The sequence below is a fragment of the Nycticebus coucang genome, chromosome 24, assembly GCF_027406575.1.
Source record: "Nycticebus coucang isolate mNycCou1 chromosome 24, mNycCou1.pri, whole genome shotgun sequence".
Taxonomy (NCBI): Eukaryota; Metazoa; Chordata; class Mammalia; order Primates; family Lorisidae; genus Nycticebus; species Nycticebus coucang.
This window is the reverse complement of record NC_069803.1, coordinates 22981398-23008563: the sequence shown is the minus strand read 5'-3', so window position 1 is coordinate 23008563 and position 27166 is coordinate 22981398. Positions and strand designations below refer to the sequence as shown.

Genomic DNA, 27166 nt, shown 5'->3' with positions numbered 1-27166 from the left:
GGGAAGATAATCATGATGTTTTCTATCCTTCTCTTACACACACACCTGTCCCACCTGACTCCCAGCACAGCCCATGGCAGAAAGAATGTCCATAATCCTAAACCAGGGGAGGCCTCTCCCACCCCAAAGTAAAAGGTCTCTGAGACAAGGTCCCTGGTATCCAGATTTATTTTACATTCTCTTCCAGAGGGATCTTGGACACTGGGGGAGAGGTGGCAGGCAGGAGGGCAGTGACATCAGTCTCCCTGTTAAACATCTGGGCCAAACCAGAGGTGCAGAGCCCAAGCTCAGGGTGTGGCAGCCTTTGGACAGAACAGGCCTTAAAGGAAGACCTTGCTGGGCCTGGAGCTGAGGAGGTGCCATACCTGTCCCCTACCTCTGCTCCCAGGCCAGGCTGGAAGTAAGAAGGCAAAGAGGGCAGTGGAAAGCTGCAGCTAGAAGAGAGGAACCCCCCCGCAGACAGAGGAGGCCTTTGGTCTCCGTGAGGTTAAGAAGCTGGTCCTTGTTAGAGGAACTCCACGGGGGAGAAAGGGGGAGCTGGTCCCTGTTAGCGGAAACAGCCATAGCTGGGTGGGGGTGGGGGACCCAGGAGTCTGGTCTCAATAAGGCCTGGAAACAGTCTCGGCTTCAAAGCAGACCTCTATATTTGGGAGTGGGGCGGGGAGGAAATCAAAGGGCTGTTGGAAGAATGCCTGTGAGTTGTGGGTGGGAATCAGTCCAGGGGGCTTCGTAGGGGCTCATAAGGAAAGGCCGCTGGGGTCATCTGCAGATGTCGGTCCTGGGGAAGGAGGATGGGGGCGGTCAGCTCTCCTCTCCATAAGTGCTACTGCTCCCACCCCATCCTGGCTGGCTCCGAGTTGCCACAGTGACCACTCACACCGGGGCAACGTAATTTCCAGGGAACGTTCCAAATCTCTGGGTCCTCCGGGAGACACCTGAAAGAGGAAAGACAGAAAGAGCCTTCCTCACACTCCTAGCTCGACCAGGAATGTGGGGTTGAGGGCTTTGCCCCCTGCTGGCGGTACCCAGCACTGCAGGTGGAGGCCCTTTCCCAGGGCGGGGGATTTGATTTATTGTCCGCATTCCTGCCCCCTGGTGGCAGAAGCTCAGAGGGGTCGTTTTGCACTTCCCAAATTCAATAATTAAAGAATCTGGGCATCAACATCAATAATTTCAATAATTAAAGAATCTGGGCATCTGGAACTTTGCACACATAACTCACTAAATCCAACCTTCTTCAGGAAAGTAGAGGGTGCAACAGTATGAATCACAGAACTTTAGTAGGGAGGGACCTCACTGGCCTGGTATGACGCCCTCAATTTCAAGATGGACAGGTAAGACCAAGAGAAGGCCCAGTGAATTGACCCAAAACACTCAGCTGCTTGGGAGTCAGAACTATTTCAGGCCTCTGGTCTGCCACAACCCTAGAGAAAGCCTGTGTCCTGAAGAGATGGAGGCAGGAATGTTAGAAATACAGGAATAGCAACTACAATGAAAGTCGGTCCTGATCTTGGGTAAATTGATGCTCTGAGGCCTTCCCTTCCAGGCTGGCATCTCCAGCCCCTGCCCCTTATCTGGCCCCCACCCTTGAAGATGCCCTTCCCTGCCCTTCCAGACCTTACTGTCTTCCACTTCCTCCAGAAAGCCCTCCCGGACATGCACTGTCCAAAATTATAACCACTAGCCACCTTCAGCCACCGAGAGCTTGAAATGTGCCAGTGTGACTCAGGAACTGAACTCCTTTTTTTTTGAGACAGAGTTTTAGTTTGTCACCCTCAGTAGAGTGCTGTGGCATCATAACTCACAGCAACTTGAAACTCTTAGGCTCAAGTGATTCTCTTGCCTCCACCTCCCGAGTAGCTGGGACTACAGGCACCCACCACAGCACCTACCTATTTTTTTAGAGATGGGGTCTCACCCTAGCTCAGGCTGGTCTCCAACTCCTGAGCTCAGGCAATCCACCCACCTCAGCCTCCCAGAGTGCTAGGATTATAGGTGTGAGCCACCGCACCCAGCCTCTAAATTTTTTATATCACTTTGACATTTAAACATCCACATTTGGCTAGTGGCTATCACACTAGATGGCACAGTTCAAAATCATTCCTCTCAAAGCACTTGTGGCTTATATCACAAAAGTGGTACTTTTTCTTCTTGTTTGTATAAATTTGCAAAGCTTTATTAGTACAGTAGAACCTTCATAGTTTACCATCTCCCTGCACTGACCACCTCCGTAAGTTAGCCTAATTTAATTTTCATAAACCAGACAAGCACCATATGTACGTATCAGTACAATAGGCCTAGTTCTTTATGTTGAGTAGGCCTAGTTCTTTATGTTGACCACCTCTGTATATTGACCAGTTTGTCCCTAGGATGTGAAGCCTGGTGGGTTGGTCACCTTGAACAGGCCAAGGCCAACCTGATGCTTCCTGTGTTAGTCTTTTGCCTGAGCTGCTCCAGGCCAGCCCTGAGGGGCCAGGATCTTCACTCTATCTTCTTCCTAGGCTGGAGAAGCTAACCAGGGTTGGGGCCATACACAAGTACAAAGATCCTTTCCAGTAGGAGCTTCCCCTGGGACGGCCACAGAAGGAAAAAACAGGGGTCTTGTAGTCAGGACCCCTGCCCTGAGTACCCAGTGACTCCAGCAATGATCTCAGGCTGATGCCAGTTCCCGCCAGGCCCTTGCCCTCTTCAAGGCATGAGAAAGGCAGGCAGCTGCCCCTCCCCTTCCCCAGGGCACCCCACATACCCACGAACCAGCCATCATCACACTGCTGCATGACATCCACCCGGTCCCCCTCCCGCAGCTCCAGCTCATCCTCATTCTGGGGCCTGTACTGGTACATCGCCCGATACCTGCAAGATAAGTTGTCGATACCTGCAAGGGTTGACCTGGCCCCTTTCCCAGACCAGGATGAGGTTCTAGACCCACTTCCTGTGACTTGCCCAAGGTCCTTTTGTGCTCTTGTGAGGCAGGACCCCGGCTCCTAGAATGGCAACTCTGCGTGGCTTCCGTGTATTCTTCCCCGGCCTGCTTCCTGCCGTCGGGCCCCAACCAACTAACCCTCCCCTCCTCTGAGAGCCCAGTGCCTTGTCCTACCAGTTCCTACACTTCATTCATACATGGGCTGGCCTTGGGGCTGCAAACCCAATGAAGAGCATGAGGTCAGGAGGCCAAGTGCGGGAGGCTTATGTCCAGGCCAGACAGGAAGGAGCTGAACACCGCAGACCAGCACCTCCTCCCCTACCCCCAATCACCTATAAGCTCTGCAAGGGCAAGCACCACCTAGAAGTTTCCCATATCCTCCAGTGGGGAGTAGGGGGAGAGGGAAGCATGGGGGACCCCACCTCTGACCAAGCACCCTCAGACAGTACTTACGGGGTCCAGTGTATCTGAGAGGTGTTAGTGGAGGAGGCCCCCACATCCAGGGGATGGCTGGTGCCTCGAGGGTGGGACAGAGCTGGGTCTAGGGTTCTAATATTCTGAGGGTTCACAGGAGGAACCTGGAGGATCAGAGGGAGAAGGTGATGGGTACATCCAAGCAGGAGGGAGAACCGAACTGATGGGGCTCGCACTCCATCCATCAGAGCATCTTACATGCTGCCTACCTTATCCTCACAGGTCCCCCAACACAGAGGAGCTTCTATGCTCATTTCACCTCACAGGTGCCGGGGAGTAGAGGCCCAGCTAGGGTAATTGACTGGAGTTCTGACTACCAGCATGGACCATGCCCAGAACCCCTGGAGGAGCCTGGGTGCGCTGGTTGTGCTTGGCTCTTAAGAGGTTTGCTGAATGAATGGATGAGGGTAGGAGCAAATACACACCTGTGGGCTACCTCAGTACTAGGAATAATGACTGACTTTTGCCCAGCAACTCCTACTTCAAACCTACCCAACTACCCTCTGCAGTGGTATTTATTAGCCTCATTCTACAGGTGGGAAAACTCAAACCCAGAGGGTAAGTCACCTGCCCAAGGTGGCATGGCAGGTGAATGGCAGAGCCCTGACTCCCAGCACCACCCTTCCTAGAGTGGACACAGATGAATCAAAAGAGAGTGGCATCTGGAGGGTCAGAAGGCCTGGTCTGGCTTTGGGGTCCCACCTAGAGCTGACTAGCTGCCCCATGCTTCCCTGGGCTGGTGTCCAAAGGCCAATACCAACTGAGGGGCTTGGGGTCCCCCCCAGGCCAGGATGGGGCTGAAATGCCAGGTTCTACGCTGTCACCCCACTATTCATCCTGGTCCTGTCCAGAATGATTCCCAAGAGTAGAACAGTCATAGGAGTGGGGACTATGGGGTCTGGTCTGGTTGAGGCAGCCACCTCACCTGGTTCTGGGGTCTGGGCTCCTGGACAGGGTAGGAGAAGCCGGTGCGACGAGGTGAGGTCCGGCCTCCCCAGTCAGTGGGGTCAGCTGGGCTGCGTGGCACTGTAGGGGAGCTGGGGCAACGGGCCATACGGGTGGCAGTGATCAGGCGTGGAGATGCAGGGAGCTGGGGGCCATCGTCACAGACCCGCAGCCGGGGCTCACGACACACCTGCACGTAGCTGGCGGGGAATATACCCTGGCGCCCTGTGCCCGGGATGCGCCCCTCGTACCAGTTTTCATTCACCTTGCGGATCAGGCAGAGGCGCTCCCCCTGAGGAGGAGAGTCAGGGGCTGCAGGGCCCTGCTGGCACCACGCACCTGAGGGTGCCCTGCCTGGGCTGTCCCATTCAAGTCTAACTCCGTGCACACATGTGGGATTAGGCTCAGAGTGGGTCAGCAGGTTACCTGAGGCCACACAGAAAGTGGAGAGTCAGGAGCCAAACCCAGACTGTCTGAGCGAGCGAGCAAAGTCTGAGCTCTTCCCATACACACAGCTCTGGATTTGGATCAGGTCCTGCCTCTTTGGGAAGCCCGCCAAGCCTGCATTCCCCACTCCAGGTCCATGGCACGGTCCCTCCCCAGAGCTACAATCACAGAGGACCATGACTAACAACACAGACCCCAACCCAGCTCTGTCATGGGTCTGCTCTGCTCCTCTGAGCCTTGGTAACCTCACGTTATGTGAGCATAAGTATACTTTGCTGTGAGGCACAAACAAGTAGGGGACTCCTACGGTGCAGTGGACAGGCATTAGCCGTCACCTCTGTGACAGTATCCTGTCCTTGCCTCACACGCAGGGTGATCCTGTGATGGTGGGGGCAGAACCACCACCATCTCGGTGGGCCACCCTGGGGACGGTTGTCCCAGGCCTCCCTCTCCCCTGTCCTTTCCTGCCCCCACCTTTTTCCCTCCAGTCCCCTTCTTCCCACTCTGTCCCTGGGGCCAGGCTATTTCAGGTGGCAATCACTAGGGGTATCATGGCAGTTACCCAAAAACCAATCAAAGGGAGACCACGTCCCTGCTTTCTAGAACAGTGTTTTTCAAACTTATCCTATCACAATCAACATAAAAAGTATATTTCAGTAATAATAGCCCTAAACACATATTTGTATACACACAACTGCCTAAAGTTTGATAAAGTACCCTTTCCACACACAGTGTAGTCTAACATTTCTAACTATTCCTTTAAAAATGCTGATTGTGGGAACGGCGCCTGTGACTCAAAGGAGTAGGGCACCAGCCCCATATGCCGGAGGTGGCGGGTTCAAACTCAGCCCCGGCCAAAAACTGCAAAAAAAAAAAAAACTGACTGTGATCCTTACAACTTATAATCTGCAGTACAAGTTTATACCCATCTTTTTTTTTTTTTTGAAACAGGGTCTTGCTCTGTTGCCGCAGCTAGAGTGCAATGGCATCATTATAGATCACAGCAACCTCAAGCTCCTGAGCTCAAGAGATTCTCCTGCTTCAGCCTCCTGACTAGCTCCTGACTAGCTGGGACTACAGGCATATGCCACCATGCCTGTCCAGTTTTTTTTATTTTTTTATAGAGATGGGTCTCGCTATGTTGCTAAGGCTAGTCTCAAACTCCTGACCTCAGTTCAAGCGATCCTTCTCCCAAAGTGCTAGAATTACAGGTGTGAACCACCATACCCAGCCTATAACAACCTTTTTACAATGGAGTTATGGTAAGTGAAACATAATCAACAGGTTTGGTAAAACTTTGAAATACTAGGTGGAGGTAAGTACACTTGATTCTAAAAAAATGTTTTTAGTGCACATATTTGACTATATCCTCAGCTGCCCCCCACCCCACCATTTCCTGCCTGGTCCCACCTTGCGGAAGGACAGCTCCACGTCCAGGTCCCCCTTGAAGGTGTACAGGGCTAAGGCTTCTCCGTAATCCACCACCTGGTAGGTTGGGGGCTTGATGGGCTTGGGAATCTCATCTGCAGGCAGCAGCTACAGGAAGAAAGGTCATGAGAAAGATCCGGCCTCGGTATCAGCTGAGAACAGAGCAGGGGCTCCTGGGAACACCAGGCAACGAGAAGGTGGTACGGGCGAGAGAAGACACCAACACCAGACACTGACACCAGACACAAGCCCTGAGGGTGGCCAGGAGTGAGCACAGCCCGGGATAGAGGTGTAGTCCAAAAAGCCTCCCCAGAAGAGTTTTTAGCAGAGCTGTGTGGAGCCAGCCTTACTGAAGTGGAGAATGGCAAGTTTCAGTTTCTTTTGTACTTTTATTATATGAGCACTTCAGCTAACTTCGTTCCTTGGAATAATTCTTTTCTTTTCTTTTCTTCCTTTTTTTTGAGACAGAACCTCAAGCTATCCCCCTGGGTAGAGTGCCATGGCATCACAGCTCACAGCAACCTCAAACTCTTGGGCTTAAGCGATTCTCTTGTCTCAGCCTCCCAAGTAGCTGGGACTACAGGTGCCCAGCTATTTTTTTGGTTGTAGTTGTCATTGTTGTTTGGCAGGCCAAGGCTGGATTCGAACCCACCACTCTAGATGTATGTGGCTGGCACCTTAGCCGCTTGAGCTATAGGAGCTAAGCTTCTTTTTTTTTTTCTTTATTAAGTCATAACTGTGCACACTGATGCATTTATGGGGTACAGTGTACTGATTTGATGTACAATGTGAAATGCTTACATCGAACTGATTAACACATTCATCACCTCCCTTACTTATTTGTTGTGGTAAGACAATTATATTCTTTTCTTAATAGTTTTGAAATGTACCATTACATTATGCACATTAGGTGAGGTCCCCCCAAATACCCTCCCTCCTCCCGACTTCCCCCCCTCCTCCCTTCCCCTCTCCTCTTCCTTTCTATAGTTATGTTTTACCATTCGTATGAATTTGTAGGTGATTATATATTGATTTCATAGGAGTATCGAGTACATTAGATACTTTTTTCCCCCATTCTTGAGATGCTTTACTAAGAAGAATATGTTCAAGGAATAATTCTTTTTTTTTTTTTTTAACTTTATTTATTTATTTATTTATTTGCAGTTTTTGGCCAGGGCTGGGCTTGAACCTGCCACCTCCAGCATATGGGGCCTGTGCCCTAGTCCTTTGAGCCACAGGTGCCGCCCCAGAATAATTCTTAAAAGAATGAACTAGCTGGACATGGTGGGTCATGCCTATGATCCTAGTCCTTTGGGAGGCCGAGGCAGGAGTACTGCTCGAGGTCAAGAGTTTGAGACCAGACTGAGTGACACAGTGAGCTCCCATCTTTATAAAAAATAAAAAATTAGCATGGGAACATGTGCCTGTAGTTCCAGCTACTCAGGAGGCTGAGGCAGGAGGATGTCACCACACTTCAGCCTGGGTGACAGAGTGACACACCGTCTCAAGAAAACAAATAGGTCTGGGCTTGGTGGCTCATGCCAACAATCCTGGCACTCTGGGAAGCCAAGGTGGGTGGATTGCTTGAGCTCAGGAGTTCAAGACCAGCCTGAACAAGAGTGAGACCTCATCTGTACTAAAAAAAATAGGAAAAAACTAGCTGTTGTGGCAGGCATCTGTAGTCTCAGCTACTTGGAAGGCTGAGGCAGAAGAATGGAATGAACCCGGTGTTTGGGGTTGCTGTAAGCTATGATACCATGGCGCTAGCCTGGGGGACAGAGTGAGACTTTGTCTCCAAAAAAAAAAAAAAAAGAATAAACCTAAAGCAAGCAAAAAGAAGGAAATAATATAAAATTGAAAACAAAAACAACAGAGAAAGCTAGATGAAATCAACAACTATGTCTTTGAAAAGATCAAGAAAATCAACAAAGCACTAGCCGGAAGAAGACATAAATCTCTAACATCAGGAATCAAAGAAAGGGTATCACACAGATATTAATGTAAAATAAGGTACTATTATGAACAACTTTATGCCAATAACTTAGAAAACCTGACATTCCTTAAAAGCCACAAAAGAGCAAAGATAGCCTATAGTTCGTTTTGTTTTTTTGAGACAGAGCAGCCTCAAGCTTGTTGCCCTGGGTAGAGTGCTGTGCTGTCAGTTCACAGCAACCTCCAACTCCTGCGCTTAAGCGATTCCCTTGCCTCAGCTTCCCTAGTAGCTGGGACTACAGGCACCCACCACAACACCTGGCTATTTTTTGGTTGTAGTTGTCATTGTTGTTTGGCAGGCCCAGGCTGGATTCGAACCTGCCAGCTCTGGTGTATGTGGCTGGCGCCTTAGCCACAGACGCTAAGCCTAGCCTATAGTACTTTATCAAGTTCAGAACTTGTCTCTGGAATCAAAAGACCTGGACTCAGATTGTGGATCTTCTACGACTAGTAAGCAATAACTTGTCACTGAACCTTAGTAACTAACCCCATCTATAAAATGGGAATTGTCTATCACTCTCCAGGCAGTGACAGGAACAAGGAAGGTAATACAAAAGATGTGAAGCACTATGTGATCTGTAAGCTGTCGCCAGCTCACACTCTTGCCAGTTGCAATTAGGATTCTTCCCCAAAACAGCTTTAGAAAGCTGGGTTCTCAGCAGTGGCAGTCTGGGAGGACAACACTGATGGTGGACGAGCTAGGCTGCTAGGTCCTACGGGGGGCTGGGCTTCACCTGCATTTAGCCAGTGTTTCCTTGGCTTATGCAGAACACCAGGCCTGGGAGACCACCACCTTCTCCTGCCCCCAGATTCTACATCTTAGGAAGCCTGGGGCCTGCACACCAGGTCTCTCCCAGTTTATGGGCCCTCCTGGCCTGGCTCCCACTTGCTCCTGTTTCCTACTCACCTCCACATAATTAGCAGGGAAGATGCCCAGTCGACCATGGTGCTCCCCCTCCAGCCAGTTTCTATCCACCTCCTTATGGATGTAAACGATGTCACCCTTCTGCAGAGTCAGTTCCCTGCAGGCCAGAGTGAAGACATCACAGCATGCCCAGGCCCTCCAAACTTCCTTCCCTACAGGCCTTGCCCAGCACACCTGAGTCCCCTCTACCTCCCTCAGGGTACAGAGACTGCCCCGGGTGGGAGCTGAAGGGAGAGATGGGCACTTACTTGGGGGACTGTGCCTGGAAGTCAAACTTGAGCCGAGCTGCCTTCCTCTGGGTTGGGGGAGAGGACAGAGCAGGCTATCTCAGTCTGGCAGGTGGCAGACCCTGAACAGCAACCACAGGGATCTCCCCAGGCCCTCCCTGCACCCTGACCCTGGTGTCCCCTTACCTTCTTCTCTTCCTTCCTAGCTGGGCTGCCCCCTTGTTCAGAAGCACTGGGGTCTGTGGAGAAGCACAGCACTGCCTCAGCTCCGGGAGGCCACGTCTGGGGGACCATGTTGGGATGGGTTTATGCCCCACCCCCAAGGATAGGCACCGGTGGGCTCTGTGAATCTACCAAGGGGAAGATGAGGGTAATCTACCAAGTGAACTCCTGCCACCCCTGAGCACCAGAGTAACTGGTGTGTGGCATCTGGCTGAGAAAAAGAGAAGGATTTAGTTCTTACCTTGGGTGGAGGAAGGGTAGACAAAGTCCCTGCGACCTAGGAAGGGGCTTCCTGCATCTGCCATTCTGCCGGGGCTCGGGGACCAGGAAGAACCCAGGTAAGGTGTGTGTGGAGAACTGGGGCTCCAGGCTGAGGCTGGGCTGCAAGGACACACCCAGTGAGCCACCTGTCTGGAGCTTCACACTCTCCCTGGCTCACTGCCCAACCTCCCTGGTCCCCCAAATTTCCTCCATCCCTGCCTCCTCCCCCAAAGGTGTCTCCCAAGTCCTGGGGCTCAACAGGATGTCCTACTTCCCGAGCAGCGCGGCGAGGCCTTGGGTACGGAGCGGCTGTGCTGGGGGACAGTGGCGGGGCTGCCCCACCACCACCACCGAGCTACGCTGTCCCCAACTCGCGACTCAAGTCCCTGCGCTCTGGCAAGTTTGCCTTCTGCGGGACAGGGGACGGCCTTGCGGATAGCGCCTCTCGAATTCCTCCCGGCCCTTTTCTGAGCCCTCCCCAGGGGCGGGCGGTGGCCCCCGCCCCTTCGCTCCGCGCCACGTCCCAGCCTGTCCCCGCCCGTCCCGGCCTCCGGGACAGACCCCGTAGTCCTCAGCCCCGTAGCCGCCACTCACTGGGCCGGCGGGCGCTGCTCCGGGGCCCGGGGGCGCTGCTCCGGGGCCCGTCTGGGCACCTTCGAGCTCTGTGCGGGGAGACGGGCGGTCAGGGCCGGCCTCCGGCCCAGCGCAGCACAGGCCGCCGCCTCCGGAAAAGTTCGCGGCCAGGAGGGAGGAGGGCCGGGATCGGGCGGGCGGGACGCGGGGTCCTAGTGTCGGCCGCCGGCAGGAGGAGGGCGGCGGCCCGGGAGGGAGCTCGGCAGGGGTCCCGAGGCCGCGGGCTGGGGGACGGGGCAGGAGCCCCAGCGCGCCCCGACGTCAGGCCGACGCGGAGCGGGCCCGGAAGGGTTCCTGGGGGTCACTTGGAAAAGTCAACGCCCTGGATTTCACAGAGGAGCAGACGGGGCCGATGTGGCTGGAGGCCTCACCTCCGCGTCCGCCCGCCCGCGACCCGCGCGGCTGCCGAGGCTCCGCATCCGCGCTGACTCGGCGGCCACGGCGCCCCCTCGACCCCCGGGAGGACACCCAGAGCTGGTACCTTGGTGGACGGCAACCGGGTCTCGATCGCCCGCAAGTCCTTGTCCAGCTCTGCGCTCAGCTTGGCCAGCTCTCTCTCCAGCAGGACCTGGGGGTGGGGGGCCTTGGGTGGTGAGGGCAGTGCTCAGTGGGGGGCTGGCCAAAGGTCACATGGGCGGGGCAGGACCAGGCACCTGGCTTGGGTAACGGGCTCCCTTGCTGTGGGCCTTTGGGAACTGTGGCCAAGGGTGCCAGGACGGCATCCCTGCCAGCCGCTCACCTGTCTCCCTCTTGAGGCAGCTCACCCACCTGCACTTCCTGGTCACACCTTCCTACCAGGTTTTGTCCTGGTTCTTCTCTGTTCAAGAGCCTACAAGGATGCCTATTTCCTCTTTGCTCATCTTCTCTGGCCTTCCACAGCCTAGCTTCATGGTACCCACTCATGGTGCCCTCTGCCCATCCAGGCAGGATTGAGTGCCCCTTCCCCCACCCCCACAAAGCACTGCTTCTGCCCAGCCTGGCTTGTGGGTCTCCCTTCCCAGACCACCCCTCTCTCACACCTGGCCCAGCCCTCCCATGGTTACAGAGCCCTGCTCCACCTCCAAGAACACTTCTTGACCATTCCAAACAGCTGCCTCCTCCCTCCTCTGCTCCTGTTTTGGCCAACAGGCATTTATTCAACACATGTTTATTTTATTTATTTATTTATTTTGTAGAGACAGAGTCTCACTTTCTGGCCCTCGGTAGAGTGCCATGGCCTCACACAGCTCACAGCAACCTCCAACTCCTGGGCTTAAGCGATTCTCTTGCCTCAGCCTCCCGAGTAGCTGGGACTACAGGTGCCCGCAACAACGCCGGGCTACAACACATGTTTATTGAGCACCTACTATATGTTAGGCACCGTCCTGGGTGCTGGAAATACCAAAGTGAGCCCCACGACACTGGAGAGAGACTAGGGTTTTGGGTTTTGCCTTTGCCCATGGCCACTGGGGCCCACACGGCCCAGATTCTCCTGTGCTGTCCAGAAGACACATTGAACACTGAACATTGCTGTCCAATGTTCTCCAGACATTGCTGTCCCCCACCCGCAGTGCTCACCTCGATGGGCTGGGAGGGCTTCTCAACAGGCTCATCCACCAGCGGTTTCTTGGGCTGAAGTGGGGAAGCATGTGTCAGAGAGGGTGAACTCGCTTCCCACAATGCATCCACTGACAGGTGCATCCAGGACCAGGCAACACTCACCCTCTTCCCACTCTCTAGTTCCTGCACAAACTGGTTCCAGGAGTCTTCTGTCCAAACATTGTCTACTTTCTCTCGGTGCCTGGGCACCTGTGTGGAGGGGGAAGCCATCAGAGGGCTACTGGGACGCTGGCCAGGCTCAAACCACAGGCACTCACGCTCCTGCCCTGTGCTGACACCACCAGTGCCCTCCTAAGGATTAAAGCTGAAAGGGTATCCTCTGTACTTTTTCAGGGGTGTGGCCATGGAGCACACATCTGGGGTGGAATCGGGGTGTGTTGGGGGCACTACCTGATTTGGGGGCTGGAGCCCAGAGGATGCTTCAAAATCATAGTTGAAGGTGCTTCTAGGTAACTCTTCAGAGTGTTCCCAGCTTCTTCTGAAGAGAGGGAAGGACATTTCTTTTAGAGAAACTGAGGCAGAAGTGAGAACACAGCCCTGGTAAAGGGGCCTATCTGCCTCTGACTGCCCCTGCTCCCTATGGTGGAAGCAGTTTTAGACAGTGGAAAGTGTATGAGTTCCGAGTTTAAATCCCAGCCCCAGCACTTAGCAGCTGTCTGACCTCTGGCCAAGTTCCTGAACTCTCAGAGCCTCACGCAGGCTGGATACCCGCAAAATGAGAGTGATCAGTGAAGGAAGTGTGTGAGGAGCCCGGAGAAGGCTTGACACAGACATCTGCTCCGTGAGTGGCCAGGCCCTTTCCTGCTGGCTCTTGCTAAAATGTCCTGCATTGGTGCTTGGTCTGGCCCTGTGGCTGTGTCTGTGCAGCTTTGAAGAAACTGGTCTCTGGGGACCGGGTAGGTGATTCACACCTGTAATCCCAGCACTCTGGGGGGCCAAGGCAGGTGGATTGCTTGAGCTCACAAGTTTGAGACCAGCCTGAGCAAGAGCAAGACCCCGTCTCTAAAAATTCCCAGGCTACATAGTCCCAGCTACTTGGGAGGCTGAGGCAAGAGAATAGCTTGAGCCCAGGAGTTTGAGGTTGCTGTGAGCTGTGATGCCACAGCACTCCACCCAGGGTGACAAAGTGCGTCTCTGTCTAACAAAAAAAAGAAAAAAGAAGAAGCTGGTTTCCCTAGCTGCCATGGCTGAGTGATCTTACACCCTCACCCAAGGGTATGGGGCTAAATCTTATTCCAAGGAGCCCTAGGGGCATCCTATCCAGTAGCCCTGCACAAGTGTCTCTGTTCCACAAAGGCACTGGATTCAGTGGGCTTATCTGTGTGGACCACAGGCTTATCTGCCTGTCTTAGCTCCCCTCCAGGCATCCCTTCCCAAATGGCTTAAATGTTGCAGCCTCTTGTTTAGCTTGGAAGTTTCCACTGAGTGGAACCACTGTGTTAAGCTTATCAAATGCCGGAATGCCTGATGGGAGGGTCAGGAATGGTTGGCTGTAGTTATGATTCCACTCTAATTTGAGCAATAATAAAAGTGAACGTAAGAAGAGCTAACCCGAAAGCTCTAAGCATATAATGAAACCTTGTGGTTTTCTTTGCAGTTTTGGCCAGGGCTGGGTTTGAACCCGCCACCTCTGGCATATGAGGCCAGTGCCCCACCCCTTTGAGCCACAGGTGCCGCCCGAAACCTTGTATTTTATTGATGTTTGTGCAGACTCGGTATATGCCAATCACGATGCTCGATACATGTTATTTATATTTAATGTTCACAATTACCCTGTGATCCCACTTTAAAGACAGGGACACTGAGGCTCAGGCTGGCTAAGTTGCCTTAGGGGCAGCTCACTAGCTGGAGTCCAGAACTCTGGGTTCCAAATATTATTTATTTATTTATTAGTGACAGGGTCTCACCCTGTTATGTCATCTAACTCCTGAACTCAAGCAATCCTCCCACCTCAGCCATAGTGCTGGGATTACAGGTGTGAGCCACCATGCCTGGCCTGGGTCCAAATCTCAAGCCCTTTGCCTCTGTCTTGTTGGCGATGCCAAGAGCCTAGTTACAGTTGTGCTAATGAGGTAAATCTCTTCCTATAAACTGTAAATTGATAAGAAACTCATGGATTTAATTCTGAGAGCCAAGCTCCTGACTCCCAAAGTGGTCTGGAGCTCCCCGGGGACCCAGCAGCCCAGCTGGGCCTGTGGGTTTACACAGAGGAATGAATTTCATCCATCTCACAGAGGGGCTCCTCTCTCAGCAGCGCTGGGTAGGAACTTGGGTTCTTCCACATCCCTTGTGTTCTCTCAGGATTCTAAGCGGATGACCACAGGTACAAGATTGCTCAGTGGTGCTATCCATGGATGCCCTGGCCACCCCACTCTCCATCCCACGTGACCTATTGATCTTTGGGGACAGTGAGTTCCTACTGCCCACCACAAATTCATCACAGGTGTTCCTGTGTAGGGACAGGTGCAAGGTCCACTCCTGCCCACCTTTCTCCTTTGGCTCTGGCTGGAATCGAGTCTTGAGGACCATGGAGACCCAGAGACAGCAAAGCCCAGTTGGGGAACCAGATCCCCTCCTGGCTGCTCCAAGGCTGTACTTGCCATGGCTGCAAGGGAGTGTGGGTCCTAAAGGTACATGTAGCCCAGGCCCCTGTGCACTCCTCAAGCCCCTGCCCCACTGTGCTCACCCTCTGGCAGATGCTGCTGGGCCAGGCCTGGAGGCAGGTCTTTGCTGGCGCCCTAGATGCCTGGGGTCTGCAGAAAAGGCACAAGAGAAAACCACTAAGGGTGGGAGAAGACAGGTTTAAGGTTTCACACCCTCCTGCATCCTAACTCCTGGGTGGTTCGTGGGGACAGGAATGGTGCTCAGGATCACTAAATGTGGGCTTTGCCTCCAGAGCTAGTCTATTCTTTACTAAATCTTCACAACAACTCTGGGTAGGTGATGGTCCCATTTTACAGATAAGGATAGAAAGGCCCAGAGAAATCATGGCCAAGCAGTGGCAAAGGAAGGGTTCACTGGCCGGCAAAGCTTAGGCTCTTAATTACCACCTAGCAGGGGATTTGGAGTGCTCTAAAACCGACCTGTTAAAAACCTCTTAAGTTGAACTAAGCCAACTGCGGAGCCCCTAAGCCAGGCAGGCTGCATGTCCCAGCCTCAGGGAGGGGCAAAACCAGGAGCAGGGATGGAATGAGTGGGGGCCCCGAATCCCTCACCTTTGGGTATTTCCTCAAAGGTCCAGTCCGGCTGCAGGTCTGTGGGAGCAGAAAGGACCAGCTAATAGATGGGGCAGAAAGTGAGGAGAGGGCACCCCTGTGGCTGCCCCAGCCACTCCCAGCCTCCCACCCGCCTAGAGCAGGGGGCTGAGGGCTGAGTCAGGGCCTAAAGAATGTTCCGAGGGAGGGAAGGAATTAGGAGGGCAGCTCTCAGGAGGGCTTGAAATGCTTCTGGCAGACTTAGGGCCTAATCAAGCCAGCAGGGCAGTAGCTTTGCCCAAGCCCTCCCGCTCCTCCAGTTCCCATACCCACCCTCTCCTGACCTTTGTAGACCTGTGCTTGCCAAGTCAGGCTGGGGAGATGGGGCTTTTCCCTCTTTCCCTTTCTGCACCCTCTCTTAAACGCTTTACTTCCCCCCTTTGCCCAGACAACTTCTCACAGGGCTTGGAAACTTCCAGGGCTTCCTGGGAAGAGCTGCTGACCAGCTAAGCCATCTGATCCCCTTGTCATGCAAACATGCCATGACCACTCCTGCCCAAAACACCAAAACTCCCTTCTCTGGATCCCACACCTTCCTCTGCTTTCCCTCCCAGCAACTGTAACTAGTTGACCACATGCCCTCCCTGTCTCCAATCTCTACTCCCAGCTCCCTGAGCAGGCTTCCTGCCCCCTGCTCCTCCACTGTTCTCATCGGGCCCCAGTGACCTCCATATTGCCAGATCTAATGGGCAATTCCATGTCTTCATCTTACTTGACCCATTTGTCACAGCTGCCCACATTGTCCTTTTGAAATTGGCTTCTTAAGTTTCCTCCCACCTCCCTGGTTGCACTTCCTCAGTCTGCTTTGCTGCTTCCTGCTTCTCTCTGGACCATCTAAGCATTTAGGTGCCTCAGGGCTCAGTCTCCTGGGCTTCTTGCTTCCCCAACTCCCTAGGTGATCTTGTTTAGTCTTGGGAATTTTTTTATTTTAGACAGTCTTACTTTGTCACCCTTGGTAGATGTCATGGCCGCATAGCTCACAGCAACCTCAAACTCTTAGGCTTAAGAGATCCTCTTGCCTCAGCCTCCCAAGTAGCTGGGACTACAGGCCCCTGCCACAACACCTGGCTATTTTTAGAGAAGGGGTCTTGCTCTTGCTCAGGCTGGTCTTGGACTCCTGATCTCAAGCAATCCACCTGCCTCGGCCTCTCAGAGTCCTGGGATTACAGGAGTGAGCTACCACGCCCAGCTGCTTTTTCTTTCTTTTTTTTTTTTTTCTAAAACAGACAGGGTCTTGCTATGTAGCCTAGGCTGGGAGGACACGATGTCACCCAGGAGCATCTGGCACTACAGGTGTAGTCTTACGGCTTTTAAAACACTATTCCTGTGACTTATAACCTTGGTTGCATATTAGAATTGCTTAGGGAACTTTAAATCTAAATCCCTTTTGAACAAGTCCCAGGTATTCATTCTCATCTGCAGCTTAGATCTCACCTCCTGAACTATACTGTGGGATATTCAACTGCCTATTCAACCTCTCCACTCGGATGTAATAGGTATCAAAACTAAATGTCTCTTAAGCCTGCTCTTCTGGTAGTCTTCCCTGTCTTTATGGGAAATGGCAACTCCAACCCTTAGCCTGCTCAAGTTTAAAGTCATCCTTGGCTGGGTTTAGTGGCTCACACCTGTAATCCCAGCACTTGGGGAAGGTTGCTTGAGTCCAGGAATGTGAGACCAGCCTGGGCAACATAGCAAGATCCTATCTCTACAAAAGATAAGAAAAAATTAGCTGGTATAGTGGTATATGTCTGTAGTCCCAGCTACTTGGGAGGTTAAGGTTGGGGGATCACTTGAGAAGCCCAGGAGTTCCAGGCTATAGTGAGCTATGACTGGGTAACAGAGCAAGATCCCACCTCTAAAGAAAAAAGAAATCCTTGACACCTTTCTTTCATGTCACGTCCTGTCCATCAGCAAATTCCAATGATTGTCTCTAGAATGTACATGGAATCTCTCGCTGTCCCCCTAGGTCCACTGCTCCCACTCTGGTCTGAGACACAATTGCCTCTAGCTTGGATTAGAGCCAAGTTTTAACGGTGGCCTTTTTTCTCCCTCATCCTTACAAAGCAAGAAAACTGATCCACCTGCTTATAACATCCCTTCTGCACCTGGCAGCCAGTCAGCCATTGCTCGTTAGAGCATGCTCAGAATCTCTCAGTAGTTCCTTGTCATGTGCCAAAGTCCTCATAATGGCCCAACAGGCCTCATGAGACCTGGCTGCACTACTCTCTGGCTCCATCTCCCGCCACATGCCCCTTCCCCACCCCCCACTCCAGTCCAGGCTCTCCTTGCTAATCTAGAACATGCTTCTACCTCTGGGTCTTTGGAGCTCCCTCTGCTGGAATCCTGGCGCTGTCTGCTCTCTCTACACTTAAGTGCCACTTAGCAGGGCCCAGCCCAGACGCTCCTGGGTGACATCATAGCCCCCCACCCCACCCTTTGACTGGGCACTCCCTGCTCTGGCTTCATTTTTCTCCCTAGCCCTTTCCACCATCTGCCAAACTAAAGGTGTATCTGAGAGCCTCCCTTTTATCTTCAGCATCCACAGCAGTGCTCAGCAAACAGATTGCGCTTAACAGATAATCCGGGACTGACTAACTGGTCACATGACTGTGTAGCCTGTTCATATGCACCCCACAGGGTTGGATGCATTTTGAGTTGTGGAAGACCCCAAACCCACAACCATTAACAGTGGAATTCCAGCCTGGAAGGAAAATCAGACAGGGGTTTCAAGAAAGGACTGGCTTCTCTGTCCCCTCAGAGGACACTGGGGGACAGTGACTGGTCTGTCACTGTCAGAGGATGCTCTGGCCTGCTGGCTTCAAGAATGGGGAGGGGTAGGGAGACTCCTTTCTTTGGCCTGTTTGAGGGAATCACAGGGCCTGGGGGAAGCAGAGAAAAACCCTCACAGCAACAAAGTCCCCTTTTCCATTCTTCCCCTTCCAAGCCCCAGAGGCCAGAGTCCACTCTGGCAGGGAGAGGGCCCTGGAAGTGTGTCTCACCTGGCACTTTCCGATGAATCTGCTGGAACATTTTCCGGTACCAATCCCTGGGGCTGTCAACACTCTAGGATCAGAAAGTACAGTCAGGCCTCCCTGCTCACTCACCTCCCAATGTCAAGCCATGAGAGTTGTTCCTCAGTGAGTCCTTTCTCCAGCCACCCTTGAAGCCCCAGAAGGTCGGCCAGGGAATGTCTCTCTGTGATCTCATTAATGACAGTAACATAACAGATTATATATGAGTAAGATATATGGAAAGAGCTCCATCAAAGTATATGCAATGACGATTCCTAAGTTGTGAGATTTGGGGTGATTTCTTTTGGCTTTTCTACATTTCTAATATTTCTGCAAAGAATCTGTATTTCTACGCATTGAAAAAAGTGAAAGTAATAACGTCTGGGTGAGATGGTATTTCACATTGCTTGCCTTACCCGAGATTCAAAACAGCCCTGGGAGGCAGGAAGGGCACATTACCAGCTCCAGTTTCCTAATGAGGAAACAGCTGGCTCACGACACAAAGGCCAAGAAGGACAGGGTCCTACCAATCCTGGATCGGCCCCCAGATCCTTCCACACCTGCCACAGTAGGAGACCTATAAGTCAAGACTCACTCACTCATTCAGCCCGTCATTCATTCACCAACCCTTTCATAAGGGCTGTGCCAGGCCCTGGGGGACACAAAACTAAGAGGGGGTCCCTGCCAGGATCAGCCCTTACAGTAGTGGCTCTCTACCTTTCAGATCCTGATGGGAATTCTAGATCTGTGGCCCTCAATCACTGTATAATCAGACATACAGCATGTGTCTAACTTGATCTTGTTGCACCCCTGCTCAGTCTGGAATGGTCTGGGTACAGTCTTTATTGTCCCACCCCACCTTAATCCCCCAAAGTGAAACTCAGTGTAGGCCCCTGCGCCCATCTGTCTGTGACCCCCAACCCTGAACTCACGGATCGGGGGGCAATGGGCATGCCGCTCTCATCCACGGGCCCGATTCCCTCGTACTTCACCCAGCGCTTGTCTCGACGCTTGCTGTCTCTGGTCCACGTAGCTGAAGAGTTCTGGGCAGGCTGGGGGCCAGGGGCCTTTGTGCTTGCCGAAGGCCTGCTCCCAGGGCTTGGCCAGGTCTGGTACCAAGCAGGGTCTGTGGGTTGTGTGCAGGAGAGTGTTAGCCAAAGGCAGGGGTCCCCATCTGCACTTGTTTGTCCCTTAGCTTCCCAGAACATGGATCCCTGTGGATTCAAAAGGTTCCACATCTCTTTATTTGAAAGGGTGATTCAGACTCTATAAACCTCCCTACCCCCAACAGCACACAAGCCTCTGTCTATTTCTTTTTTTTCTTTTTTTGAGACAGGGTCTTAATATGTTGCCCTCAGTAGAGTGCCATGGTGTCACAGCTCACAGCAACCTCCAACTCCTGGGCCTAAGCAATTATCTTGCCTCAACCTCCCGAGTAGCTGGGACTACAGGCACCTACCACAATGCCTGGCTATCTTTCGTTGTTGTTGTTGTAGTTTTCACTGTTGTTTGGCAGGTCCAGGCCGGGTTCGAACCTGCCAGCTCCGGTGTATGTGGGCTGGTGCCTTTGCTACTGAGCTACAGGTGCCAAGCTCCCTGTCTATTTTTTTCTTTTTTTTTTTAGAGACAGAGTCTCACTTTATTGCCCTCAGTAGAATGCTGTGGCATCACAGCTCACAGCAACCTCCAACTCCTGGGCTTAGGTGATTCTCTTGCCTCAGCCTCCCTAGTAGCTGGGATTACAAGTGCTCGCCATAATGCCCAGATTTTTTTTGTTGCAGTTTGCCAGGTGCTGGGTTTGAATCCGCCACCCTTGGAATATGGGGCTGGCACCCTACCCACAGGTGCCGCCCCCCCCCCCCCCCGGTCTATTTCTTAAAATGAATTCAAATAGATCTTCTTTGAGAAATCTCTGCCTGTCCTTTTCAGGGACTGTTCTAAGAGTTCTCAGGTGAAGGCTAAGAATCCTTTCTTGTAGTAATGCTGGGGACATCCCAGCTGGGGTTTGGCTTGAGTGGGGACAGACCTAAACTCAGATCTCAGCCTGCCACCTACTGGCTGATGATCTTAGGTACATCAATCACTCTCTCAGTGCCTCAACTTCCATTTCTGTAAAACAAGCATGGCAAAGATTCAGTGACAGTATGTGTGATTTGACCTAGCACAGTGCCCAACACATGTTCAAGAGGCTATCGGTGAAGGATAGAAACTCATTCCCCGGACGTGGTTACTGTGTCTTCAACTTCCCCAGAAGCTTCAGCCCCTAAGTGGTAGGGTAGCAGCATGAGAACTTCATGGTCAGACGGACAAGGATATGAATTGAAGTTCAGCCTCTGCACCTGAACATCTCTGAGAGGTCCTCACTGGGAAGATGTCAGTCATCATCGGACCTTACTTTGCTAGGATACTGAAGAATTAAAGGTGTTACTTCTTGTGAGCTTTATAGTGCCTGGCACGCCAAGTGTTCAATAAATAATTGTTAAATGAATAAACTCCTTTACACAGTTCCTGCCTCAATAAAAGATGCCACCTTCCTAAGAAGAGGGCTGACCTGCACCCAGGAGTTCCCAGGATCTCTGGATTGGGGCCCAGGCTGATGACACCTCAGAGCTGCCCCTCCTACCTTCTGCAGACAGCCCTTAGGGCCCCCATGGGGCTCTCTCCACCACTTCTCCAGCCAACACATGTACCCATTCCCTCGGCCCTTTCATCCATCCCCAGGTCAAGCAATCCCTGGCCTGTTAGAGGTCCTCTGGCTGCTAGAGGCCTTGTCCCCTGCATACTTCCTCTCCTTGGCACTGGACTGGTGGGGAGGGGAAGGATGTGTCAGCCTCCTCTCTCCCCCAGTGATGACCCTCCCAGGGTCAGCATGCTTACACATGGAGGGATCTTAGCTGAGCTCAGAGTTCCCTCCAGGGCCTCCTCATGGCCGTGAGACCCACAACCCCTCTGCTGCTCCTCCCATTTGCCACAGGGTGGGGCCAGATGGCAGGGCCTAGGGGACTCTCACTTCTACCCCACAGGAGGCTCCTGGAGCAGGTTTTCCTAAGCAGACTCACCTGGGTGTTGGGAAGCATCTCTCCTCGGTGTGAAGTAGCCATTGTACACAGTCCTGGGTGCAGGGTCATGGAACTGGAAATTAAGGGTGTTGGAGCCACCATTCCGGATCACAGGCACCTGTGGGGAGGGCCGGGAGCAGTAGCTCAGGGCCCAGAAGGGCAGGAGGATGGCTACAACCAGGGTATGGCTCATCCTCCATGGTAAGGGCCCCAGGGCCAGCCTGATATTCTTTTTTTTTTTTTTTTAGACAGAGTCTCACTATGTTGCCCTCAATAGAGTGCTATGCTGTCACAGCTCACAGCAATCTCCAACTGTTGGGCTTAAACAATTCTTCTTGCCTCAGCCTCCCAATTAGCTGGGACTACAGGTGCCCACTACAACGCCCAGCTACTTTTTTGTTGTTGTTCCAGTTGTCATTGTTGTTTAGCAGGCCCAGGCTGGGTTTGAACCCTTCTGCCCCGGTGTATGTGGCTGGCACCCTAACCACTGAGATATGGGTGCCAAGCCCAGCCTGACAGTCTTTTTTTTTTTTTTTGTAGAGACAGAGTTTCACTTTATGGCCCTAGGTAGAGTGCCATGGCATCACACGGCTCACAGCAACCTCCAACTCCTGGGCTTAAGTGATTCTCTTGCCTCAGCCTCCCGAGTAGCTGGGACTACAGGTGTCTGCCACAACACCCGACTATTTTTTTGTTGCAGTTCGGCCAGGGCCGGATTTGAACCTGCCACCCTTGGTATATGGGGCTGGCACCTTACCGACTGAGCCACAGGTGCCGCCCCAACCAGCCTGACAGTCTTTTGGGAAACTATCTAGGCCATCTGGAGCTCTCTTCATGCCCTCCTCCCATCCCTTTCAACTTCTGCACCATCCCCACTAGACCCACAGTGTACCCTCTTCCTTGCTGTCCTCACTCACCCGTGTCCCCCGGGAGGACGACCCTACATGGGCCCGGAGGTGTTCGGGGATGAAATCGTCCAGGCTGAGCCCAGCAGGGAGGCTGCAGGGTGGGCCCTGCATGCTTAGGTCAAGGTCTGAGGACTCTGGATATGCCAGCTGCTCCTTTGCGTGTCTGTGGGGAAGGAGGAAGGGAGGGAAAGCCCTGCTGGGTCCGGGCTGCTGTGGGAGGGGGTTAGGGCTAGCTGAGTGGGAGCTCAAGGTCCCAGGAAACAGGCCACTCTGGGCACCCGCCTTCAGGCTGCCCGTGCCGGCTCCGAGAGGCACAATGGGTTGCTTGTTAGGCCCAGAGCAGGAGCTCCGGGTGGGAATGGGGGAGGGAGAGGCTGGGCAAGGAGGAGGGGAGAGGAGGCTGGCAGGAGCCTGCTGAGCTCTCCCTTGCAGTGCAATCTGTTGGCCTGTTCCTCCAGAGGGAGGGCACAGGGGAACTGGGGCAGTGGGTAGAGGGAGCTTGGGCACATGAGACTTTGTTTCAGTTTCTCTGCCTCCCCAGGCCCCGTGTGAACATCTGCTTGGCCATGGGCACAAGGGTTTACTCAGGCTGGAGAGGAGGCCGTGGCCAGCGGCAAGGACATCCACCAACACTGCCCCCTGGGAAGCAGCCAGTGGTGCCCTGTTCCCTAACAGGCCGAGGAGAGCGTGGGGGGCATTTCCAGGCAGCAGAAACTGCTCCTTCTGGGCTCCCTGTTTAGACTATTGCGCAGACTGAAGACTGAAGGGCTCAGTTGGCAGGGTGGAAAGAGAAACGGGGTGAGGGCAAAGTGGGAGCTGCTTCTGCTCATGGAGGGTGGTGCTTGGTGCCCTAGGGTGTTCTTCTGCATGTGCTCACATATGCATACACACCCACATGCACACACACGCTCTCCCCACTTTCCTTGCCACTGCCAATCTGTCTTCTGAGTGGAAGGGCTCCCCTGGTAACACCCTGCCTGACTGGCCAGTAGGTTCTTCTGTGACACCCCAAGGTTACGTAAGGGGGAGTGGAGGTACAGAGGAAAGTCCAGAGAGGAGAACAAGAGGACATAGAAGAGGTTTGGGGTTCAGCGTGTCCAATAGGGCTTCTGACTTAGTGCACTGTGGGGTACAGTACATCCCTCTTCACCTTGACTACCTTCTGGGGCTGGATCAAATCAGAGTTGTATGTGCCTGTGACACCCATGGGGGCTCTCAGGGAGGGCAGCAGGTACCCCAAGAGGTGCTCTGTGTGCTGGGAATGTTACCTCTGCAGTGCACCACTGGGGGACCATGTGAGCTGACGGGTTTTGTGGCTACAGTGGGGCGTCACCTGAACAGTAGTGGGGTTGGGCATGGGCAGTCATATGAGCATCGCGAGGGTTGTGGGGACCAGAAGGGATGAAGGTACAAGGGGGCTGTGATGACTCCTCCTGCTCAGGCCTGGGGGGAGTTTGAGTTTGTGGGGATTCCTTCTGATATTTGAGACGCCTGTTGGGGACATAACTTCTCTGTGCCCATCCCTGACTGCTGGGGTTGGGGGGTGGAAGGCTGAGGCTGGAGGAGGGGCAGCTCACCAGCTGGATCCAATTTGGGCTATACCAGAGCAAAACATGCAGACACACCCCAGGCCCCACTGCTCTGCCTCCCCTTGTGGGGGAAATTGAGGCAGGACAGAGTGGAAGATCAGGAAGCCAAGGGCAGGCCAGTTCCTGGCAGTGACCCCTCCCTGCCCAGCTGACTGCTCCAGGCCAAGCTGCCCACTCAGCATGTGTAGTCCCCACCAGCAGCTAACAAGGGCTTTCCTTCCCCAGCCTTCCCCTGCTCAGAGAGACCTGCCCTCTTGCAGGAAGGGGAGGGCAGAAGGTTCCCCCATCCTCCTCCCTCTTGTTTTCAGGGATTGTGCCCCCACCTGCCCTGCTCCAGTTCGGCTAGGTATGAGGCGCCCCCCGCCCGCACCCGCAGGAAGATCCAGGGAGGGATGTCTGAGTTTTTCTCCTGGCCCTGGAAGCTTAAGAGGACTTCTCACAGGGAAGACAGAGGCACCCCAGGGAGTCGGTCCCCAACTAGCAGAAAAGGCGGAGTCTGGATCTCCTGGTGTCCTCTCAGAATCGGGCAGCTCCCTTCAGGAAGACAGCTGGCTCCAAAGGGGGGAAAGAGCAAGCAGCCCTGCCGAAGGGGGCGGACTCCTTCCCACCTCTCAACACTGCCCTGACTCGGGGTTTGGCCCCGTGCGCTTTCCCAGGTACTTTCCGGAGACAAAGTCCACGTGGACAAGGACAGGGTTTCTCCAATTTCACCTCTTCTGGACCGAGGGCAAGGGAACTTCCCACCTCTGAGTTTGGGACGAGGACCCCGGGGGAGGGGCTCTGTGCCTTCCCCTGGGATTGGGCGCGGGTCCCTGCCTCCTCCCCGCGCCCCTCCTTCCCCGCACCTACCTTCCCTAATGAGCAGGTGGCAGGGCCCGAGGCTGCCTCCGAGCGCAGGAGCATCCCTAACCCGCTCCTGCGCGGTGCTAACGCGGCGGGCCCTCGGGGAGGGAAGACAGGGAGACGCGCGAGCCGTCGCGGCCCTCGTGACCGGGGCAGGACGGGCTGGGTCGGGCTTTGCGCCCGAGGAGGAAGAAGAAGCCGAGGAGGCGCGCGGGAGGCAGGACCGTGAAAGTCGCGCCTCGCGGCGGGCGGAGTTTGGGTCTCCGATCCAGACTGTGGGCCGGAGAGGAGGGGCGTTCGAGTGCCCTCGGTCGGGACGTGCGGCGGGGACACTGTGGCCCCCAGTCGAGGAGGCCGGGCCGGCCGGGAGGCGGCGCCGGGAGGAGCCGCCGAGGGTCCCTGGGGAGCCCGCTCGGGTTTCCCAGCTGCCTTCCGCGGCCCCCACCGCAGGGCTGGCGTCGGGGAGGGAGCGGGCGGGTCGACGTGGGCCACTCAGAGTTTCCAGCGACATTTCCAGCGTGTGGGAAGCGCTGCTGCACGGCCGAGCCGGGACAGAGGGCAGAAGTGATTAACTAGCCCGCAGCACGCACGCGGCCGGCGGCCTCGGAGAGGCGGGGGACCGGCTGGGACCGAGATAAGGGTGGCCTGGGGCAGAGCGACCTGGCGGACACAGGGAAGGCCCCGCCGCCTCTCCGGCACTTAGGGAGTCGGTGCTTGCGTCAGCGCGGCCGGGCGCGTGCAAACACACACACGCGCACGGGCGCACACGTGCAAGCAGAGGGAGGAAGCCGGACCAGGGGAGCGGCCCTCTGGACGTGCCGCGCCCTAAGAGGATGAGGGTGGGGTCCCTTTGGCGGGGATGGGGTGAGGAGGGTCTTGGTGTTCCCACACCATGTTTGTTTTGATCTTCCTGCTTTTCCGCTGTTCCCGCGGCCGCGCCACTGGCTCCCCATTCACTCTCGTCATCCCTTCTGCCCTTTTCTCCCCAAGCCTTGTCGTGAAGAGCCGGTTACACAAAGTGAGGGTGCTTAAGGAACGTTGCCAGTGGAAGCAGGCCCTGGGGTACTCCTAGTCTTTGCCTTGGTTCTGAGATTCCCCAAGCTCCCAAACAGCCAACCAGCAAAAAGTCATTGATCGGTATTAGATGTGTGTTGGGGATGATCAGTTTTAACTTACAACAACGTGACAGCATTTACTGCACCTGCTGGGTGTCAGATTCAGTGTTTTCCAAGCGCACCACCCAGCAGTTGAGAGGAAAAGGGAGGGGATGAGAGATGAAGCCAGTTTTCAGTCCCTACCACCCCTAGTGCTATCAGCTTTATCTTTTTTCCCAATTCAAGTCAGAGCTCTCCCCAGCCAGTTAGAGAAGTTGATAGAAAGCTGGAGGAGGAGCTGTTCAGAGACAGGCTGGCCGGCTTCCAGGGTGCAGTCACCCTGTGGGCAGAGGCTGCACTGGCAGCAGTGGGGCCAATCAGTGCACATCAGAGGGAAGCAGGTTCAAGTTTTCCAAAGAAGAATAAGAGGTTGCACGTCTGCCAACTGTGGGTAACTGTATAGACACCTACCGCACTGAGCAGCGAGCTAAGCCAGTTAACACTCAAGGTCCCTTCCAAGATAATCTCTAAGTCTCTGAGAAAGCTCCGTGTGGGGTTGGGGTGGGTGGCCACTGCCCATGGCAGACAGCTGCAGGAGGGGAGCAGCCCTGGGACACTTCTTGAGGGCAGGCAGCAGTGAAGTGCCCCTCCCCTGAAGCTTGAATACTTACCACCACCCCTAGGTACCATCCTTTTTCCTCCCCCAGGGATAAAGTATGTGACCATTTCCCTAGTCACAAGTTTTTTCCCACCTGTCAGGGTCCTTGGGACTAAGATGGGCCACATCACTTTCACTGTCTTCCTTGCTCTCCAAAGATGGTGAAGCTGAAGATCTTCCAAATCCAGGAATCCTGGCCATACCCTCTCACCAGCAGCGAGCTTCTCTTACTCTCTAGTGCTCTGACCTGGACTCCAAGATAAATATTTAATGTAGAGGGTGCAGCTGAGTGACAAAGGTCTCAACTTCCTGTTTATCACAAAGGGAGGTGGCAGCCATGGACAAGGAGCTGGGGACTGGCCACCAGTTTCATCTCTATGGGAATAGAGTTCAGTAAACAGCTCTGTAGGAGGTGGCAGAGGACCCACAGGAGATGCAGGCCGTTTTCCTGGCCACTTTGACTTCTGCCTGTCTACTCAGGCCTTGACTTGGCCGGGCTTATCACCTCTGTCTTAGGTCAGAACCATCGTGTTCTGTTGTGCCCATCTGACCTCAGAAGAGAGGATGAGAAGTTGATGGGACCACGGGGGAGAAACACATAAGGAAATATGACCAATTCCTCCCTTTCTGCCCATATTTATGGAGAATTCCTCTTCTTTGAAAAGTAGTTTAAA

The 27166-nt window shown here is 53.9% G+C and overlaps 1 protein-coding gene across 6 annotated transcripts; it reads right to left on the bottom strand.

Moving 5' to 3' along the window:
- Window positions 1-776: 776 nt before the first annotated feature.
- Window positions 777-26746, bottom strand: SORBS3 (sorbin and SH3 domain containing 3). Of its 6 annotated transcripts, none has more exons than XM_053578552.1 (21): window positions 26587-26746; window positions 22318-22471; window positions 21401-21518; window positions 19274-19467; window positions 18330-18393; window positions 15292-15330; window positions 14763-14829; window positions 12467-12554; window positions 12179-12265; window positions 12035-12088; window positions 10959-11045; window positions 10439-10506; window positions 9825-9964; window positions 9548-9600; window positions 9383-9429; window positions 9117-9231; window positions 6200-6325; window positions 4323-4634; window positions 3377-3501; window positions 2747-2853; window positions 777-935 (listed from the first exon to the last, which is right to left on the bottom strand). In XM_053578552.1, the coding sequence occupies exons 1-21, from the start codon at window positions 26691-26693 to the stop codon at window positions 874-876; spliced, it is 2214 nt and encodes a 737-aa protein (XP_053434527.1). In that variant the 5' UTR covers window positions 26694-26746; the 3' UTR covers window positions 777-873. The 6 variants fall into 6 exon arrangements, with proteins under 6 accessions (XP_053434527.1, XP_053434528.1, XP_053434529.1 ...); XM_053578553.1 differs by having other exon boundaries at window positions 21401-21473; XM_053578554.1 differs by lacking the exon at window positions 26587-26746 and adding an exon at window positions 24747-24881.
- Between the last annotated feature and the right edge of the window lie 420 nt (window positions 26747-27166).

Coding starts and splice junctions, on each gene's coding strand:
- SORBS3 (XM_053578552.1), bottom strand. CDS start 26,693: ATGGCCAGGATTCCTGGATTTGGAAGATCTTCAGCTTCACCATCTTTG. Junction 14,830..15,291: donor CTTTGAGGAAATACCCAAAG/GTGAGGGATTCG, acceptor CCTTTTCTGCAG/ACCCCAGGCATCTAGGGCGC. Junction 9,965..10,438: donor GAGCAGCGCCCGCCGGCCCA/GTGAGTGGCGGC, acceptor GTGTCCTTGCAG/CCCAGCCTCAGCCTGGAGCC.